Here is a 19,559-nt window from a genome sequence, read left to right on the forward strand (position 1 = left end):
TCTTGAAATCCACCCACATTGTTGCATGTGTCCATAGTTCATTTCTTACTGAGTAGTATTCCACGGCTTGGTTATTCATCCATTGAAGTGCATCTGGATTGTTTTCAGTTTGTGGGTAAAACAAATTAAGATGCTATGAACATTCATGTACAGGTTTTTGTGTGAAGATGTCTTCATTTCTCTGGGATAAATGCCCAGGAATACAACTGCTGAGTTGTGTCGTAATTGCATGATTAGTTTTTTTCCCCAAATAACCCATATATTTTACAAGGGAAATTTGATTTGGACAATAAATATTAAATATCATACATCAATGCAATATTCTGTTGTTTATTAAGTTATCAAGATTTAAATATGTTAAACATACCTTCTCATATCTAGCTGGCAAAAGAGGTGGGTAATAAATACTGACATAGCCAACTAATTTTCATTAAGTACAATTAATAAGTGAGAAGTAAAACCGATATCTTTTATTTATATACGATCATAGCAAAAGGGAATGATCCAAAGACTATGATAGTTAGCTTTCCTTTGGTCTCACTGTCATATGTCCTCAACTTGTGAAATAAACACGCAGGAGAGTAAGAAACAACATACTTAAGACAGAAAAAATAAAATGTTATCCAAAGTACTAACAAATGAAATAAAAGCCTACTTATTCAGTTTTTCATTAGGAACAACTAGCAGCTCTTAAAATATTTGCACTAGTTTCTTTCAGAAAATCCGCAGCTCCACTTCGAATCCCAGTTTGTTTATAGGTGACAATCTGAGAAAGCATGATGTTCAGTAATAACTTCTGGTTTATAGTTTAGTGCAATTGCATCAACAGTACTAAAATAAGCCAAATGCATTTCTGGTTGATCATGGTCAACAGTAGCACAAGTACAAAAAGCAGTATATTATTATCATTTTTTAAGTTTTTGTCATTTAAGATAAATTTGAATACCAAATCAGTTAAGTCACATTATTATATGTTTCAGAAATGACGCCGTGAGGGACTTTCCTGGCTGTCCAGTGGTTAAGACTCTGCGCTTCCACTGCAGGGGCACCAGTTCGATCCCTGGTTGGGGAACTAAGATCCCACATGCTGCCCATTGAGGCTAAAAAAAAAAAAAAAAAAAAATGACAGCCATGAAATCAGTTGTTGGATGAATATGAATAGGGTTTTTTTCTTTTGAGAATTAAAACCATTGTAGGTATATATTTCATTTGAACATATTGACCTGAAACAAATAGACAGCCAGATATTTCTTCAACAAAGATGGGTTTATTTAGAATCAATAGAGAATTGCAATTCAGGGTTTGTACAAGTGCCCACACAGCAAGGGAAGGAGAACACTTTTATAGATGGAAAAAGGAAGTTGGGAGGGCTCTGGTAAAAAAACAGCCCATGGGGCTTCCCTGGTGGCGCAGTGGTTGGGAGTCCGCCTGCCGATGCAGGGGACGCGGGTTTGTGCCCCGGTCCGGGGGGATCCCACGTGCCGCGGAGCGGCTGGGCCCGTGAGCCATGGCCGCTGAGCCTGCGCGTCCGGAACCTGTGCTCCGCAAAGGGAGAGGGCACAACAGTGAGAGGCCCACGTAAAAAACAAAAAACAAAAAACAAAAAAACCCCCAAAAAAACAGCCCATGGTGTTTCGTTGGTTGAGTTTTTGCCAGGAAAGAAGATGAATTTTTCTTTTCCCTGTTGGGCTCTGCTATCCTCGCAGGGTGTGAGAGCTTCCTCTCTGGTCTCCCAACTTTATTGAGATTTCTGTTTATTAATTTTTTGCAAACATCACACTAATACTTTTCACTTTCAGAACTTAAGTGAAATGAATGGCTATATTCATTTCCTCTGTTTTTTTCTCTTGCTGTTACTGGTTTGCTTTTGCCTCTTTTATTTACTTATCTGATAAAGATCAGAGTTACCTGGTTGTCGATGTGTCCATTCCTAAGAGCTGGGTCCAACCTCTAGATCTGAAACACGAATAGTGTGAGGAGAGGGATGTGCATTAAGTGGCACTGCCGTCTGGTAGTAAGGAAGCTGCAGGATTTAATTTCATGCGTGTCACTGAAAACTCTCTGAAAGAGCAAATATTCTTGAGGTGAAACAGCATTATTAATTGGAAAGAAAAACTGCATAAGAAAGGAAGATCTGCCCACACTTTTCCATTCCTGTACCTGGTGAATGTGTCTTAATGCAGCTCTCAGGACTTTGGTTAGTTGATTCAGAAGAGCAAGAAATCCCAAACAGGGCTTCCCTGGTGGCGCAGTGGTTGGGAGACCGCCTGCCGATGCAGGGGACACGGGTTCGTGCCCCGGTCTGGGAAGATCCCACATGCCGCGGAGCGGCTGGGCCCGTGAGCCATGGCCGCTGAGCCTGTGCGTCCGGAGCCTGTGCTCCACAACGGGAGAGGCCACAACAGTGAGAGGCCCGCGTACCGCCAAAAAAAAAAAAAAAAAAAAAAAATGTCCCAAACAGATGCTGCACATTAATTGATCTTCCATATGAACAAATTCCATTTAACAAAGCATAAGGTTTGGATTCTGGGTGGTCAAAGCAGACAAACGCAGACTTTGGCTTTTCTTCTCTGTCTTTGAATATAGTCACTTTGGTTAATGGCCCAGCTTATAAGAACCTGAAGAAGTAGCTCATATAGAAATTCCCAAGCTGGTTTCCAGAGTGGCTGTATCATTTCACAATCTTCCCAACAGCAACGCAGAAGTAACCCAGTTTCTTGGTAAATTTTCTGTGTGTGTGTGTGTGTGTGTGTGTGTGGTGTGTGTGTGTGTGTGTGGTGTGTGTGTGTGTGTGTGTGGTGTGTGTGTGTGTGTGTGAGGTTTAAAAAAATAGAATGATGTGTGAAATAGGGAGAGCTGTTGATCAGAGGGCGAACCTGTGGGACTGCTGGAGGAAAAGCCATCCAGATGAGCTCGTAGAAATGGACTTTAAGTTAATAATCCCTGGAGAAGCCATTCAGGTCAGATTGACATAGAAGACAGGAAACATGAAGGACTTTGCGGAAAGCGACAGAACAATGAGAAAATAGAGAATGTGAACTAATTGACATTCTTTTAGTGAGTTAGTGGCCAAGAACAGGTGAGCATCTGACTAGAGAGATTTAAAGACGTGGGTCAGCACTGCACTGGGCATTGCCCTCACAATAGGGCCTCCACCTTGCGGGCGTGAGATAATAACACCAGCCAAAACTATTCACATTTTAGCACCATTTTGCAGGTGAGGGAAACCGCAGCCCTGAGAGGACATATAACTTGCTCATGGCCACACAGATAGGAAGTGTTTCAAACCCAGGCATTCTGGCTACAGGGTCCATAGCCCTAACCATCACCCAATATCATCTTAGTTCAGGCTGCTACAACCGAATACCATCAACTGGGTGGCTTAAAAACCACAGAAGTTTCTTTCTTACAGTTCTGGAGGTTGAGAAGTCCAAGAACAAGGTGTTCGCAGATTCAGATCTGGTAGGACCCAGTTCCTGGTTCATAGATGGTGGTCCTGTGTCCTCACATGGTGGAAGGGGCAGGTGGCTCTCTGGGGTCTTCTCTCTACGGGCAGGAATCGCATTCAGGAGGGCTTCACCCTGAGGATCTAATCACCTCTCAAGGGCTTCACCTGCTAACACCATCACACGGGGGATGTGATTTCATTATATGAATTTGTTGGGGGGGGTGGACGCAAACGGTCAGTTTATGACACCAACTAACAGACATTTCAGAAGTTCCTGTTGGTGAAGTCAATGAACTTTGGCAGAGTTGGATCCGAACAAAATAAAGGATTTGCAAGTGAAATCATCAGGAAGAGAGCTTGTTCCTATTTTTCTTTTGAGGAAGTGGGGACCTTCAGACAATGGGGGAGCACACTGCCAGTTCAAAGGGGCTTCTGCAGCCCGGCAAACCACGATCCTAAACTTCTAACAGCAGAAAGTAGAAGGGTCGTTTGAACCACATGAAATCACTGTTGCCGCAGGTCCAAAACAGGTGGCGATTAGCAACTTCCTACGGCACAAACCTTTCCATCCGTTTTGGGAGCAGCAGGCTGTGATGAATCATTACTCTCAGATTCTCTCTTGGTTTGAGTTGCATGAACTGTCTGAAGAGCTGAACACCAATCCAAGTCCAGAGCTGGAGGAGCTCCTCACCTGGGCTGGGATGTGGCCCCAAAAGGTGGTTAAAGCTCAGGCTGCTTCTGCTCAAGCAGCCATTTCCTTTCTCAAACGCTGACTCAGACAGGCTTGCTAAAGACCAATGCAAGTCTCCGATGCGGACAGGGACAGAAACATTGTTCTTTACCACCAAGTACTTTTGTCGGGGGAGAGGGGTACAGTATCATCCTATTTTTGGTATACAGTGTCAAGAGAAAATAGTTTTAAATGTAGGGCCTGGAGCTTCCCTGGTGGCGCAGTGGTTGAGGGTCCGCCTGCCGATGCAGGGGACACAGGTTCGTGACCCGGTCCGGGAAGATCCCACATGCCGCGGAGCGGCTGAGCCTGCGCGTCCGGAGCCTGGGCTCCGCAACGGGAGAGGCCACAACAGTGAGAGACCCGCGTACCACAAAAAAAAAAAAAAAAAAGTAGGGCCTGGTTTTTCTCTTTTGCTTACTTATTTTTTGATGCCATCTTTGCTGCTTATGAGGAAACGCCATCAGTGACTGTACATGCTATTTCCAACTCTTTGTTAATGTCATTTCACACCTGGGAGAGGGGCCAGACCAGGAAGTCCTGAGGCCTGAATCAGAGCCGGGAGCCACCCCTTGTCTTGCTGGGGCCTTGGTGCTCTTACGATGCCTTCGCCATGCCGAGGATGTACGTCTGCCAGGCCCAGCTGGGCATGGTCCAGGAGTAAGTGCCCAGGGGCTGTGTTCCCCATCCCATCCTCAGCACAGTGCCGCAGATAGACCAGATTTGTCCAGCTGAACAATAGTAGCTCTGTGGACCTAACGATGAATTATGGAGTCAGGATCATTACATTACTAAATTGTCTCCCCTTTTTGTTAATTATTGTCATCCCATCATAATCTTGCAGAGGACTTTCATATGTCTTTGACTCTCAGAATAACTTTGTGAAGGTGATGGAGCAGGTATGATTACCTGAACTTTTAGGTGAGAAATAGGGTTTCAGAGAAGTGGAGTGCAAAGCAGAAACTACACTTCTACTCTTCTTACTTATTACAGCTAGAAAACCAAGTCCAGTTGAATACTATTTTAAGAGATGATCAGATTCCCAGTTAGAAACAAATATTTGAACTATGTCTATTTTTTTTATAGTGGCCCTTTGACCATATAATTTTGAATTGATTGGAATTTTCACCCTTGTAATCAAGTCCATTAATCACAAATTGGTAAATTAGTAAATAGGTCCTATTAGCAGTGACTAATACTTAATCAATGTACCCTGTGTCCAGGTAACATTATTTTATAACAGAGTTAAAGAAGTTAATTAAGGCTTACTTAATCAACCACCTTTATGAGCATAAAAATGTAAACTCTTAAAGTTCTATGTCCTGAATTTAGTCTTTCACCTCTGAAGATTTAAAACAATATCAACTGCTTCTATGACAAATGTATGTAAAAAAATTCACTTTTTTCCTTATGTCTTATGGATTTTTCCATATTTAAATTATTGTTTCATTTACTAGCTTCTGACTCTTCCATGCCATTGTCTTTGTTACTCAGATTCTCAGTTTTTATGACAATTTCTAAACGCTGCAGAGAAAAAAAGGAGCTTAATCACCTTGCCTTTGCATCAGAAACCATTTCCCCTTTCGCCCTCCAGCCAAAAAACCTGAATAAACATGACACTATTTCTCTTGTTTATAGCCACAAAGAGAGAAAAACGTCCAGGAAATTTGGGGACACTGAGATACGAGAGACATATATGATTGTTTCTGTTCTTACCCTGCAAAAGTAAAGATGTTAGCTTATCTTCACCAGCTTACTTAACTATTTACGAGCAAAAGAGATAATGAAGTATTACTAATTGGTGAGATTAAATCACAAAGAAGTAGATCATGATCCAAATTATATTGATACTTGTAGAAATGAAAGAGCTTACAGTTCTCAATTGCATCAAGTACTCACTCAGTATTTAGATTTATCTGTGGTCTTCCTAAGGTGGTCATTTTGAATGGGGTTCCTTAAAAGATACAAGTGAGGGACTTCCTTGGTGGCGCAGTGGTTAAGAATCCTCCTGCCAGTGCAGGGAACGCAGGTTTGAGCCCTGGTCCGGGAAGAACCCACATGCTGCGGAGCAACTAAGCCCGTGCACCACAACTACCGAGCCTGTGCCCGAGAGCCCGCGAATCACAACAAGAGAAGTCACCGCAATGAGAAGCCCACACACCGCAACGAAGAGTAGCTCCCCTTCTCCACAACTAGAGAAAGCCAGTGTGCAGCAACGAAGACCCAATGAAGCAAAAAATAAATTAAAAAAAAAAAGATGCAAGTGAGTGTCCAGACACTTGGATGCAGACATTAAAGCAGAGTACAGACTCGTGCATGATGTCTTGGGTATTGGGGAAGATCCTGGAATCAGGAGTGAAAAGTCCTACGCCCTGCTCTAAGTCACTCTGCCTCTCTATGCCTCAGGTTCCTGTCCTGTAAAGTGTGGGCGTTTGCGTTACATGCTCTGTAGACTCTAAAGGCACTCATAATCTACTATATAAAACTAGATTATAAATATCTCTTTCCCTTCACACTATCCACTAAAAACCTTGACCATTTTTCTAAAAATTATTTTCAGTTTTCTATTCTATAGAGGTAAGAAGTTATTTCTTTACTAAAAATTTCTATTCAAAGCAGAAAGTTTGAGCAGACCTCGTTTATAGCCCTTAGATCTCACCTATATCAAGACTTTTATCTCAGTATGAGAGAAAATATAAAAGAATTTTATTCCTTTCTTTCTACTCTTCTATGCCATCTAAAAGCATTTGAATGAAGAGACTCAGATTAAAAAACAAAATCAAAAACCGAAAAACCCCACTAAACTCTTGTGTGATAGGATTGGGACTGGGGAAGGGAGAATATGGATGTCCTAGGAGGTTATCAGAGGTCACATAACATATGCGTTTTTTTTTAAAGTTCATTTATGTGGTTATTTGCCTCTAACAAAAACGAAAATTACATTTTATCTGGGTTATAATAGAGATGATCTTTATAATCACCAACTGGAATGAGATGCTTCCCTTCCCTTCCATCTATCTCCAAAGAAAGGAAGGAAGGGGGGAAGGAGGGAAGAAAGGAAAGAAGGAAGGAAGGAAGGAGAGAGGGATGGGGCGGAAAGGAGTGGGGGAGGAAGGAGGCTTAGTCCCCGGAGGGCTAGGGCCTCCTTAGCAGAAGTACTTGATTTCTCCTCTGGCCAAACACCAGGGACCAGCACCCGGAGGATCAGTTCTTTGGGTACTAAGGATGCAGCAGTGAGCAAACCGGACACAAAATCTTGTTTTTATGGAGTGCAAGTTGAGAGTCTTTACTAGGTAAGTCAGAGTGTTGACTTGGGTGAATTTTCTTCCCAATATTGCCCTGTATTGCATTTTCCTAGTAGCAAATATTTTTAAATTTTTTCTTCTCTTCTAAAAATAAACAATGTAGATCTGTCAACAGAACAGAAAAAAATTATCTAGTTTTTGTAATTTAATAAATGAGATTTGTTGTGTTATGGTTTTGCACATGAGAGTTAACTTAGTTACTATTTTCTATTAATAAAAGGGTACAATTGTACTATATTTGAATTTTGTCTTCTTGAAATTTGACATTAAATCTTATCAATAGTACATGTACAATCCTTGTAATACTTTTTTTTTTTTTTTGCGGTACTCGGGCCACTCACTGCTGTGGCGTCTCCCGTTGCGGAGCCCAGGCTCCAGACGCGCAGGCTCAGCGGCCATGGCTCACGGGCCCAGCCGCTCCGCGGCATGTGGGATCTTCCCAGACCGGGGCACGAACCCGTGTCCCCTGCATCGGCAGGCAGATTCTCAACCACTGCGCCACCAGGGAAGCCCCTTGTAATACTTTCTGATTGTATTCAGGGAACTGAAATTTTTTTCCTCCAAAATGATCAGGCATAATATTCATGAGATTGTAAAATAAGAGCTGGCAGTCATGTTACCTAAATGTTCCTTCCTTTATAAATACTACATGAATGTTACTTTCACTTGCAGAACTCACTAGACCTTGACCATGATCATTTCCTCTTTTCAAACCTCCGTGGCAGTTTTTGCGCTAATTATTCTGCATGTCAGTGCTTTGGATACTTTCAAAGCTGCAGTATATGAACATGCTGTCATATTGCCAAATGACACAGAAACACCCGTTTCTCAGGATTATGCCTTGCTCCTCATGAACAGGAATATAGATATTCTGGAGAGAGCAATTAAGCAGGCTGCTGAACAGGTATTCTTTTATTTCTGCTAATCATAATTTATGAGGGGCATGAGAGCTGGTGAAGATTGGAGTGTTGAATTGTCTACATACATAGAGAAATAATTTTGATTTAACTTGTTTTGGACAGGGTGCTCAGATCATTGTGACTCCGGAAGATGCAATTTACGGATGGAAATTTACCAGGGAAGCCATTTTCCCTTATCTGGAGGATATTCCAGATCCTCTGGTGAATTGGATTCCATGTCAAGACCCACACAGGTATTTGAGTTATCCTAGGTGTTTGTACAAAAGTGCTGTGGTTCTCTAAAATGTACACGTTCACTTCAGCAAAATGATAAATTCTGAATGATCATGTATGTGGTGTATGTTATTGTTTTATATATATATCTTGGCATTCATTAGATTTTTAAAAATTGTACCTAGATGCCATTTAACAATTATTTATAATCTAGTATCTTTATTAAATTTGGAGAAATATAAAAAATTTATTACTGGGATTAGAAACTAAGGGGAACACGATCTCATGAATATTAATTTCTCATGAAAATTGATTTCTGAAGTGGACACACGGGGCTGTGTTTGGAAAATATTCCAAGGTCTCTATTGAAGGTACTATATTTCAATTCATAGTCTCTCTGCGCTAGAATCTGTTTCCCAGGCAGAAAGACCTCACTATCTACTTTCTAGTGAGACTTTATGTTTTGAAACTTTGCATTTTCCTAGGCTCATAAAGCTAACTTTCCTGGGAAAAAGTAACCTAGAAACTTTCTAATGTAAAATATTTAATATATGTGTGTATATTTAATACATAACTCCTACTATCTACTAAGGCTTGAATTATTGAGGCATGGATTGCACAATTCCATACTGGCAGTAAAAAGCCCCTCACTCTTTCACACTCGTTCTTGCGCTTTCTTTCACCCTCTTGCACTTTCTCTCACTCTTGTACCTCAAATTAAGTTTGTTAAACATCCCTTTGCCATGTTCCTGCTAGAGGATTATGGATACCACGCTTTTTGAGGCACTCGTGGTTAGTGTAAATTTTATATAAGGGTTATCAGAAAACAGCTTTTCTCAGCTCTAAAGAGACTAACCGCGCAACGAGGAGAATATCAGGTTACATGACAGTCAACCGCTCCACTTGCCAATCATTCCTGTTCTGAGCTGATGCTTCCTATGATGTTTGTAAGAAACACTTTTGTGGAAGAAGAGGGGCAATAGCTGGACAGTCTTTCTTTTGTTTTTTTTTATAAATTTATTTATTTATTTTTGGGTGTGTTGGGTCTTCATTTCTGTGCGAGGGCTTTCTCTAGTTGTGGCGAGCGGGGACCACTCTTCATCGCGGTGCGCGGGCCTCTCACCACCTCGGCCTCTCTTGTTGTGGAGCACAGGCTCCAGATGCACAGGCTCAGTAGTTGTGGCTCAGAGGCCTAGCTGCTCCGCAGCAGGTGGGATCTTCCCAGACCAGGGCTCGAACCCGTGTCCCCTGCATTGGCAGGCAGATTCTCAACCACTGCGCCACCAGGGAAGTCCTGGACAATCTTTCTGCCTAGAAGTTTTGAGAAAGGGGACAACCCATTTGTTTTCATCTCACAGTAGGATTGTAAGATGGACTTCCTGTTAAAAACAACATATGTTGCAAATTTATGGACTAGTCAAATATCACAGTAGCTTTGGAAACTGGTGAAAGTTGGGAGAGAGGTCTATTCCATATGGTTAGTAAATACCTCTTTCATAGCACTACGCTAGAAAAAAGAAATTTTGTCAGAAAATGGGCTTGCGTTGTCACCCAATACAGTTACATTTAATTCATTTAACTATTACTTATTGAGCATCTACTGTGTGCCAGATACTATTTTAAGAATAGGAGATATAGCACTTATTAAAACAAAGTCTTTGCCCTCCCTGTGGCTTATGAATATTCTAGTGGGAGAAGATAGATGTAAACAAACACATTTATTATATAGAATGTCATTTGGAGATAAGAATAGGGATGCTGACTGAAAAAAAAAAAGCACAACCTAATAGTTGACAATTATGTTTTCTTTGGGGCTTTACCAAGGACTTTAGCCTGGGATACAGCCCCTCAGATACCTCTTCGGACAGTTCCAAGGAGGTAAGGTAGGAACCAAGATATATAGGAGTTTTTGCAACCCCCCCAAAGGAAAAAACAAACAAGGTAGCCCAACATCAAAAGATTACTGCTAATGAGATGTCCCCGGCGGTCCAGTGGTTAGGACTCCATGCTTCCACTGAAGGCACGGCAGGTTCAATCCCTGGTCGGGGAACCAAGATCCCATAGGCCACTCGGCACGACCAGAAAACAAAAGAAAACAAACAAACAAACAAAGAGGGACTCCCAGGTGTTTGGCCTGAGCAGTTGGAGGCGTGGAATTGCCATTTACAGACATAGGGAGTGTTACTGAACCAAACTTGGGTCCACTTGCCCAGGCACAGCAAAGCCTATCTACTGACACCGGGCTGTGGTGAAGGAAAGTGCAGGGCCAAGCAAGGCATACAGGCAGCTCATGCTCAAAAGACCGAAACTGCCCGATGGATTTTAGGGAAGGGTTTTTAAAGGCAAGGTGAGGGAGATAGTGGCAGGGTGTGTGATCAGCTCTTGCACAGTTCTCTGATTGGTCGATGGTGAGGTAACAGGGTGATGTCACAGGGGTTAACATCATCTATCCTCAGGCTCCAGCCAGTCTGGGGGTTATGTGCTCATGGTCATCATGCAATTAGCTTCTTCCATCTGGTGGGGATTTTAGTATCTGCAAAACAATTGAGGAATGTGTGTCAGACTCTGTTGTTTATGTTCTTTGGGGAGGAACTAAAGATTCTGTGACTCTGCTGTATAGCTAATCTATTATTTAAATTGTTACCAGTTCTCCCCGCCCAACTGCTATTTTTTTGTTACTATGTGTTTACATCCTTCCAATCATTAATTCTTGAGCCAGTTTTTTGTGACTCAGGGGAGGCCTGGAAGACTAAAGCTTTTCCACAAAAAAAGAGGCAGGTAGAGGGCATGGAGGTTGGGGGGAGTCTGTCCTGGGAAGGTCCCATAGGGTCCTCTCGGTTACAGGAGCACTGAAGGAATAGAAAGTCTGGGATGGAACTCAGGAAGTCAGTTTTGTGCATCTGAAGTTGGAGCTGTGATTTAATAGATATCCAACTGGAGATGTAACCCTGGCAGTTGCCTATTCGAGTCTGGCATGAAAGAGTCTGGCAAGGTCAGTGTTGGAGGGGGAAAGTCAGGGAGAAAAAATTTTTAAATCAGATTTACTAACCTGGATAAGAGTAACTATCAATCCATCCCTTTTCGTGCATTCATTCACTCATTAACCCATGTAACCAGCAAATGTATAAAGAGCTGCAGTAAGGAAGCAGGAGGTGCGGTCATGATAAAGAAGCGTCTGAGGTTTGAATTCAGATTGCCTGTTAAATGCAAGCTCCAAAACACATAATTGTGCTGTAAACATCAAAGGTGAATCTCACTAGATTCTCATTGGTGAGGTCGGGGTTGTGCTTTAGCAGCGACAGCTCAAATGCGGAATAAATATCTCCTAAGTAAATCTAGGTCCACAGTAATCTTCTCACATACAGGCCTTTTTTTTTTAATATAAATTTATCTATTTAAATTTATTTATTTTTGGCTGTGTTGGGTCTTTGTTGCTGCACGTGGGCTTTCTCTGGTTGCAGCGAGCGGGGGCTACTCTTCGTTGCGGTGCGTGGGCTTCCCACTGCGGTGGCTTCTCTTGCTGCGGAACACGGGCTCTAGGTGCACAGGCTTCAGTAGTTGTGGCACCCGGGCTCAGTAGTTGTGGCACACGGGCTTAGTTGCTCAGCGGCATGTGGAATCTTCCCGGACCAGGGCTCGAACCCATGCCCTTACATTGGCAGGTGGATTCCTAACCACTGTGCCACCAGGGAAGCCCAATACAGGCCTTTTTTTCAAATCACGTTGCTCTTAATGAAACTAATGTAATAATGTAGTTTATAGGATGGATAAGTTTATCATCATTCTATTCAGACACTCACGTTTATAAATTTCCTCTTGTTTGCCTTCTATAAATAAACTCCATGTTCAAACCTATTAAGCTTTAGGAAATAAAACACAATATCTATCATCTATGCAAGAACAATAAAGTTGCATTTTTAAATATTGATAATCATATTTAGTTTTAAAAAGATACCCTAACATGGCTCTCACTCTGTTCCTTTCACATTTAGTGTGACTATTCTCAAGTAAGGTTAATAACTTATCAATAAGTATATTGCCACCTCCACATTGGTCAGTAATGTCAAAGAGCAAAGAATCTTGGTCCTCAGTGGAAGCAGAAATGTCTCAAAGAGTTACCTATTCACAGATGAAACCACAAAAATAAAAAAACACTCTACATATTCTTTATTCAGGGTAAAAATAGAGACCTTTCAAGCACATTTTAATTTTTATTTTTATTTAGAGATTACTTTGTTAGTTTTTGTAATCAAACCCATGTAGATGAGACCTTACATATTGAATACAGTGTGTTACCCCTGTACAAATGGAAAAAATTATGTGTTAACGTTTCTAGACCATTATAGCTGTTAATTTCTGTACAGTGCCAACCCAACACAGTACAACTGGGATACTTTTTCCAAAGTTGACAGCACAGCTAAAGTTTCCAAAAATTCCAATTTTATGTATATACATATATATGTGTATATATATATATTTATTTATTTATTTATATTCAAAGACCAAGAGCAGTATTTTATACGTCACTAGCAGCAACAGCGTTTCCAGGTTCTGCAGGCATCTGAACAAAATTATAGAGACATATAGCGCACTCCATTCAAGAAAAAAAGGTAAAAAAACAAAACCTCAGAAAACAGCAAAGTTCTGTTACTGTAGTGGTACCTGGCACCATTTTCTTTATTAGCTTCTCAATCATCATCTGGAAAGAAGACATTCTAGAATAACATCATTATAAATAGATCTGATAAAGCATGGTCACTACTATGTATCATAAAGCAGGTACAAGATGTTTTACATTCACAGAGGTATGATACAGTACTGTCCTACATCTGTAATGCTATAGGATATAATTAAAAAGATATTATTTGAGACTTGATTCTACTTTTCCAGCAGAGGGCCCAAAGGATGGTTACAACACAGCTCTGGTACAGAAATGTACCTTCTTAGATAGGATTTCCCTTCTTTAGTGTCACAGTTCTAGGCACTCACTGTCAAGCACATTTTTATGTCCTTAAACATAAACTTTTAAAAAGTATTTCTATAGTAGGAAAGTTAGTTTCATCATATAAAGTTATTCAATTCATTGTAAAGACACAGTAGTCAAATTTTCTATAAGACCTGCAAACATTTCTGTTCATACTCCTTTCATCTCCAAAGATAAGAATTATTGACCGCTTTGCATAACATAAGGCCACAGAGTTACAGCTAAAAAGAAAGTCACAAAGGTAAGAATAATGTCCCTTCTGTTGTAGTCTGCTATTTATTTGTCAGTTATCTTGGTATCTTCAGAGTATGGGCTTCCAAAGTTCAGGGCACTCAGAGCTGGCCTTGGTCTAATGGCTCACAACACTACCATTTCTAGGGGAGTTCCAGTGGTGTTCCATTCCTGCACTACCCAGGTAATACGTCTGCATTTCGGATTACCACAACTAACACACTGAGACCACTACCTCTGCCCTCACACCAGAAGGAAAGCTCATTTGGCTATTCCCTAACTACCAAGAAACAAATTCCCAAATACATCTTAAACTTCAAGACTTTAGGAGCTGGATTATTTTTGGAAATAATAAAAGAATAAACTTCCTTTATAAAAAGAAAAGAAACTTACCGCTAAGAGGGAGAAAACAATTTTTAACACCGTGATGAGTTCACCTGTGGAGTGAGTTACAGAAGAGATCTAATGCTTGTGCTATAAGAAACTACAGTGTTTAGACTCAGTGCAGATGAGGAGGAACCAGAAAAGGAGATGGAGAAAAGCACCCAGTGAGTAGGAGAATGAGAGCGTGGGGTCCAATGAGCAAGGTGAAGTGTTTCCGGGAGGAGGGTGTAAGTAACTGTGTCAACTGCTGCAGGTAAGTAGCACAAGATCACAAGATGTCCCATGAAGATGACATCATGTGGATGTCATCCTCAGTATTAGTGAGAGTTGTCGGGTGGGATGATAGCGATGGAAGCTGATCTGAGCGCTTCTAAAGAGAACGGGAGAAGATGGGCTGAGGATTGCAATGTCCAGCTCTTCCAGGGAGTTTTGTTGTAAGATGGACCTAAGGTATGGAGCATAAAGTAGAGGGGCATGGGGGTCAAGAGAGGTTTTTATTTTATTTTGATTAAAGAAGAGAGGTACTAGAGCATATTTGCATGCTGATGGAATGAACTAGTAGAGAGATGACAACCGTTGGTGCAGGAGAGTGAATAATAAATTGCTGGAGCAATAGATACAATGTGGAAAAAAATTCATCAAGGTTAGGCACAATTTGTGACTTCTACATATAATCTCTATCATATCACATAATTATCATTTCTTTTTTGTATGAGAACAATTAAGATCCAGTTTCACAGCAACTTTGAAGTTTATCATGCAGGATTGTTGACTATAAGTGCTATGTTATGCATTCAGTCTCCAGGACTTATTTATCTATTCGTTGCAAGTTTGTACCCTTAAACTTCATCTCCCCAGTTCCCCACAATCCAGCCCCTAGTAACCACCATTCTATCTTCTGTTTCTACAAGTTTGACTTTTAAAAATTCCACATATAAGTTATATCAGACAGTATTTGTCTTTCTCTCTCTGACTTACCGAAATGTCTTAATTCAAACTGGATTTAGATTTGGTCATACACCAGTACAAGCAAGACTCAGCTGCCTGGCCAAGGACAACTCTATCTATGTCGTGGCAAATATCGGGGACAAAAAGCCATGTCATTCCCGTGACTCCGCGTGTCCTCCTAATGGCCATTATCAATACAACACCAACGTGGTGTATGATGCAAATGGAAAGCTGGTGGCACGTTACCATAAGGTAAGAGGGGGTGGGTGTGTAATATGGAGCCTGCTATGAGGGGGTGGATGCTGTGTTTAAGAGTTAGAGCTTCATTCTCTTATAACACAATGTTACCAAGATTTTTTTAAAGCGAGCAATGAAGAAAATGACACTTTAGAAACGCGGAAAAAATTGTAGGCAGAGACCTCTAAGAAAGATTTGGTAATAGTCCAGGATTGAGGTAAAGCTTTTGCATATATAAAACAAGTAATTTTAATATTGGTATAAAAGATACTGAGATGACTGTAGTCTGGATACCATTTAACTTTGAAATGATAAAAGATGTTTCCACATTGTATGACTCAGTTACATGGAAGTTAATTTCCCTGCTTTCTATCAAGTCACAAAAATGATCTTTCTCTTTTAGTTTCTATACCAGTTAACTTAATTATCCTCTTGTTGATTTAAGGTCAAATCATAAGATTTTTACTTTAAAATCTGAATTGAAAGAGTAAAATAACCTGAAGTCATAATTTTGTACTAAATTGGACCGGGAGAGAGGCTGACCTTTTAAATGGTTATGGGATGTGCAGGTCAGTGTGAATGTCCCTTTTCCTCTCCCATATGTTTTCTAAGCATCTTAATTGTGCCTTCAAAATCTTCTGACTGGAGAAATTATCTCCTGGAACTCCTAGTGAAAAATAAAAATTACTCAAGAGGAGTGATATTGAGCCAATGACTTTCAAATGTTTTTGATCATATACCTCTATATGGAAAAAAATTTTAACGTGAGTCCTCAAAATAAAATATATTTATGTTTACTTGTGTGTTTATTTGTGTATTTATAAATAAAACACAAAACTTTCAAAAAGTTTTCTGCATAAACTTGTGGGTTTCCCAACTTGTTTTTATATGGAATTAAACTTCTGTGTTCTCAAAAATGTGTCTCAGACTGGAAATAGAAATGTCAGTACTTCCATTTTCCTTGTTTCAGAGACTGTGTTTGCATTGTGAGTATCATTTTTAAAGGCTCTTTCTTTGCAGCTACTCTTCCATTCTGTAAGTGTTGACCTAGTTAAACTGGTAGCATAGTTGGTCAATCCATTTATCCAGGCCCAGTAAACGGCAGGATGGCACAGTGCACTGGATGTGGACAGCTAATGAGGACCTGGGTCATCCTAAAGTGAGAAGCTCTCACTCTTCCATCAGGGTACCTTGGAACAGTGCGTGACCCACGCTCTCTGACATCACTCTTCCATCAGGGTACCTTGGAACAGTGCGTGACCCACGCTCTCTGACATATGGATCTGATAAGAGTACTTTTGTCAATCAATTCTTAAAATGCTAGTAAATTTCAATTAAAAATTTTTTTTAGGTAGAAAATAAATTTAGAGAGAAGTTTTAATAGTCTGGCTCCCAACCCTCAGTTTTTTCTACTTCGCAAATCATTTTATTAAGCTGTTGACCCTGATTATTAAGTTAGAGTAGGTTCATTTCTCAAGTTTACTTGGAAGGAATCAGAGAGAATGAAATAAAATATTTATTTTTAACAACAATTTTGAAAGCTGGGTAAGAGTCCCTGAAATTACTTTGGATGGGACACTGTAAAGAGGGAGAGGGCCTCCCTCATCTGATTAATAGATATTTATTGTGCATCTATTATGTTTCTAGGTATCAGGGACTCAAAGAAAAATGATGTATGTCTTCAGCTTTCAAGAAGCACATAGTGTTTAGGATTTATGGGGAGGTATTTGGCTCCTCATTGAGAGAGGGAGGAAGATAAGGAGAGAGAGGGAGGGAGAGAGGGAGAAAGAGAGGGACAGATAGAGAGAGAGAGAGGGAGAGAGGGAGTGAGAGAGACTATATTTCTTCGTATTTTTCTTTGGAAATTAACTTCCACTCACCAGAGTCATTCATCTTCTATAGATTTCCTGCTCTTGAGCATTGCCAAATCTCAAAATTACTAACTTGGAGAGTTTTCATGTGTCACCTTTTCAACAAAAAAGCCGTTCCTGGTTTCATCCTGTGTGTTTGTTATAGTACAACCTCTACTCTGAGCTTCAGTTTGATGTCCCCGAAAAGCCGGAGCTGGTGACTTTCAACACCTCCTTTGGGAAGTTTGGCATTTTCACGTGCTTTGATATCCTCTTCCATGATCCTGCTGTGACCCTGGTGAAAGATTTCCACGTGGACACTATATTGTTTCCCACAGCTTGGATGAATGTTTTGCCCTTTTTGACAGCTATTGAGTTTCATTCAGCTTGGGCAATGGGAATGAGAGTTAATCTTCTTGTGGCCAACACACATAATGTCCGCCTAAAAATGACAGGTAATTCATGACCACATGTGGTTTGCTGATTATATTTCTAAATGCAGAGAAATTTGTGCCTCAGATATGACCTGTTGTAATTTTTTGGTTCTTTGTTGAGACTTCTCACTATGTTTGTATCCTTTTATTAAAAAAAAAAAAAAAGGAAGAAGAAAACAAAAGCTACTGCTTGATTATAACATCTATGGCTGTGTTAAGACTTTTATATGTATTATTTCATCTATCCTCACAACAACTCTATGTATGCACTGAGTACTAGCATTCCAATTTTGCAGATTAGAAAACTGAGACACACAAAGATGCAAGTAACTTGCCAAAGGCCACGAGATAGTAGGGGGCAAAGCAGGGAACTAAACAAGATATGCTCTATAACTGGCAAGGCAGAGTAGTGTATTATTGACATGTTGCTGTATAACAAGTTGCTTTAAAAGTAAAAAGTGAAAGTGGCTTAAAAACAATAAACATTTATTATCTTACACTTTGTGTTGGTCAGGAATTTGGGAGTAGCTTAACTGGGTGGTCCTGGCTCAGGCCATCTCTTCAGGCTACATTAAACTGTTGGCTGGGCTAAAAGTCATCTGAAGCCTTGACTGGGGCTGGCAGGTCTGCTTCCAGGATGGCTCACTCATATGGCTATTGGTAGGGTTCCTCTCTTTCTCAGTGGGTGTTGAGAGGAGACCTTCATTTCTTGCACATGGGCCTCTCCATAGGGCTGTGTGATGTATCCTTATGACATAGCAGCTGGCTTCCTCCAGAACAAGTAATGGGAGAAAGAGGGAGAGAGAGAGAGGGAGATAAAGAGAGAGAGAGAGAGAGAGAGAGAAAGAGGAAAGCTGCATTGCCGTTAATGACTAGTCACAAACCATTATTTCTACCATGTTCTATTGATTAGGACTATGTCACTAAGGCAAGCCCACACTCAAAGTGAAGGGAATTAGATCCACCCATTGGAGAAAGGAGTGTTGAAGAATTTTGGAACATATTTGAAAACCACCACAATGGAGAACAGGAGGGAATTTTGCATTAACTTCCCTATCTCTCAGGAACGCCTGAGTACAATGATTTTAATATTTGGCTTAATTTTCTATAATGCTAGTAAATTATATTCAAAGTTTATTTGAAATGAGACCACTGATCATATAGTTTAATCTCCTCCAGTAGAGAATAGGAGAAGTATTATACTTAGGTGTTAGTGCCTTGTGCTTTCTCATTGTGACTGATATTGTGACATGATCACATGCTCAATTCTGATGGGGAAACTGGTGGTGTTGGGTTTGCTTTTTGTTTTTAAAAGACTTGTCTTCCATTCACAGGCAGTGGTATCTATGCACCACACTCTCCCAAAGCGTACCATTATGATATGGAAACAGAGTTGGGAAAGATCCTCTTTGCAGAGGTGGATTCGTATCCCCGAAACTCTCCAACCTACCCACCAGCTGTGAATTGGAGTGCCTACGCCACCACCATCAAACCATTCCCAGGACAGAAAAATTCCTTTAGGGGCTTTATTTCCCGGGATGAGTTCAACTTCACAGAACTCTTTGAAAATGCAGGAAACCTTACAGTCTGTCAAAAAGAGCTGTGCTGTCATTTAAGCTACAGAATGTTAGGAAAAGAGAATGAAGTGTATGTTCTAGGAGCTTTTGCTGGACTTCATGGCAGAAGGAGAAGAGAGTATTGGCAGGTAATCTCAGCTCAAGAGAAAGGGAATGTTTGGATGTCAGTAAATTCCAGGGTTAAGTTTTCATATTTGTCCCAGGGAACCAAATGCTTTTCCTTGGCATGACTGCATGCATTGCCAGTGTCTCACACACACACACACACACACACACACACACACACACACACACACAC

At 40.7% G+C, this 19,559-nt stretch overlaps 1 protein-coding gene across 4 annotated transcripts in view; it reads left to right on the top strand.

Annotated features, from left to right (window-relative positions):
• Positions 1–7,300: 7,300 nt before the first annotated feature.
• Positions 7,301–19,559, top strand: part of VNN2 (vanin 2) — a 30,720-nt gene continuing 18,461 nt past the window's right edge. For 2 of the 4 annotated variants that reach the window (XM_027086149.1, XM_027086158.1), the window contains exons 1-5: positions 8,157–8,387; positions 8,506–8,636; positions 15,223–15,415; positions 17,417–17,705; positions 19,019–19,389. In XM_027086149.1, the coding sequence (XP_026941950.1) occupies positions 8,175–8,387; positions 8,506–8,636; positions 15,223–15,415; positions 17,417–17,705; positions 19,019–19,389 (1,197 nt within the window). In that variant the 5' untranslated portion in view covers positions 8,157–8,174. Of the gene's footprint in view, positions 7,472–8,155; positions 8,388–8,505; positions 8,637–15,222; positions 15,416–17,416; positions 17,706–19,018; positions 19,390–19,559 lie in introns of those variants that run through there. The other 2 variants (XM_027086141.1, XM_027086137.1) reach the window with 2 other exon arrangements.

Source organism: Aethalodelphis obliquidens, unplaced genomic scaffold (genome assembly GCF_003676395.1).
Source record: "Aethalodelphis obliquidens isolate GAN/ISIS:26980383/991018 unplaced genomic scaffold, ASM367639v1 scaffold3, whole genome shotgun sequence".
NCBI classification, from domain to species: Eukaryota; Metazoa; Chordata; class Mammalia; order Artiodactyla; family Delphinidae; genus Aethalodelphis; species Aethalodelphis obliquidens.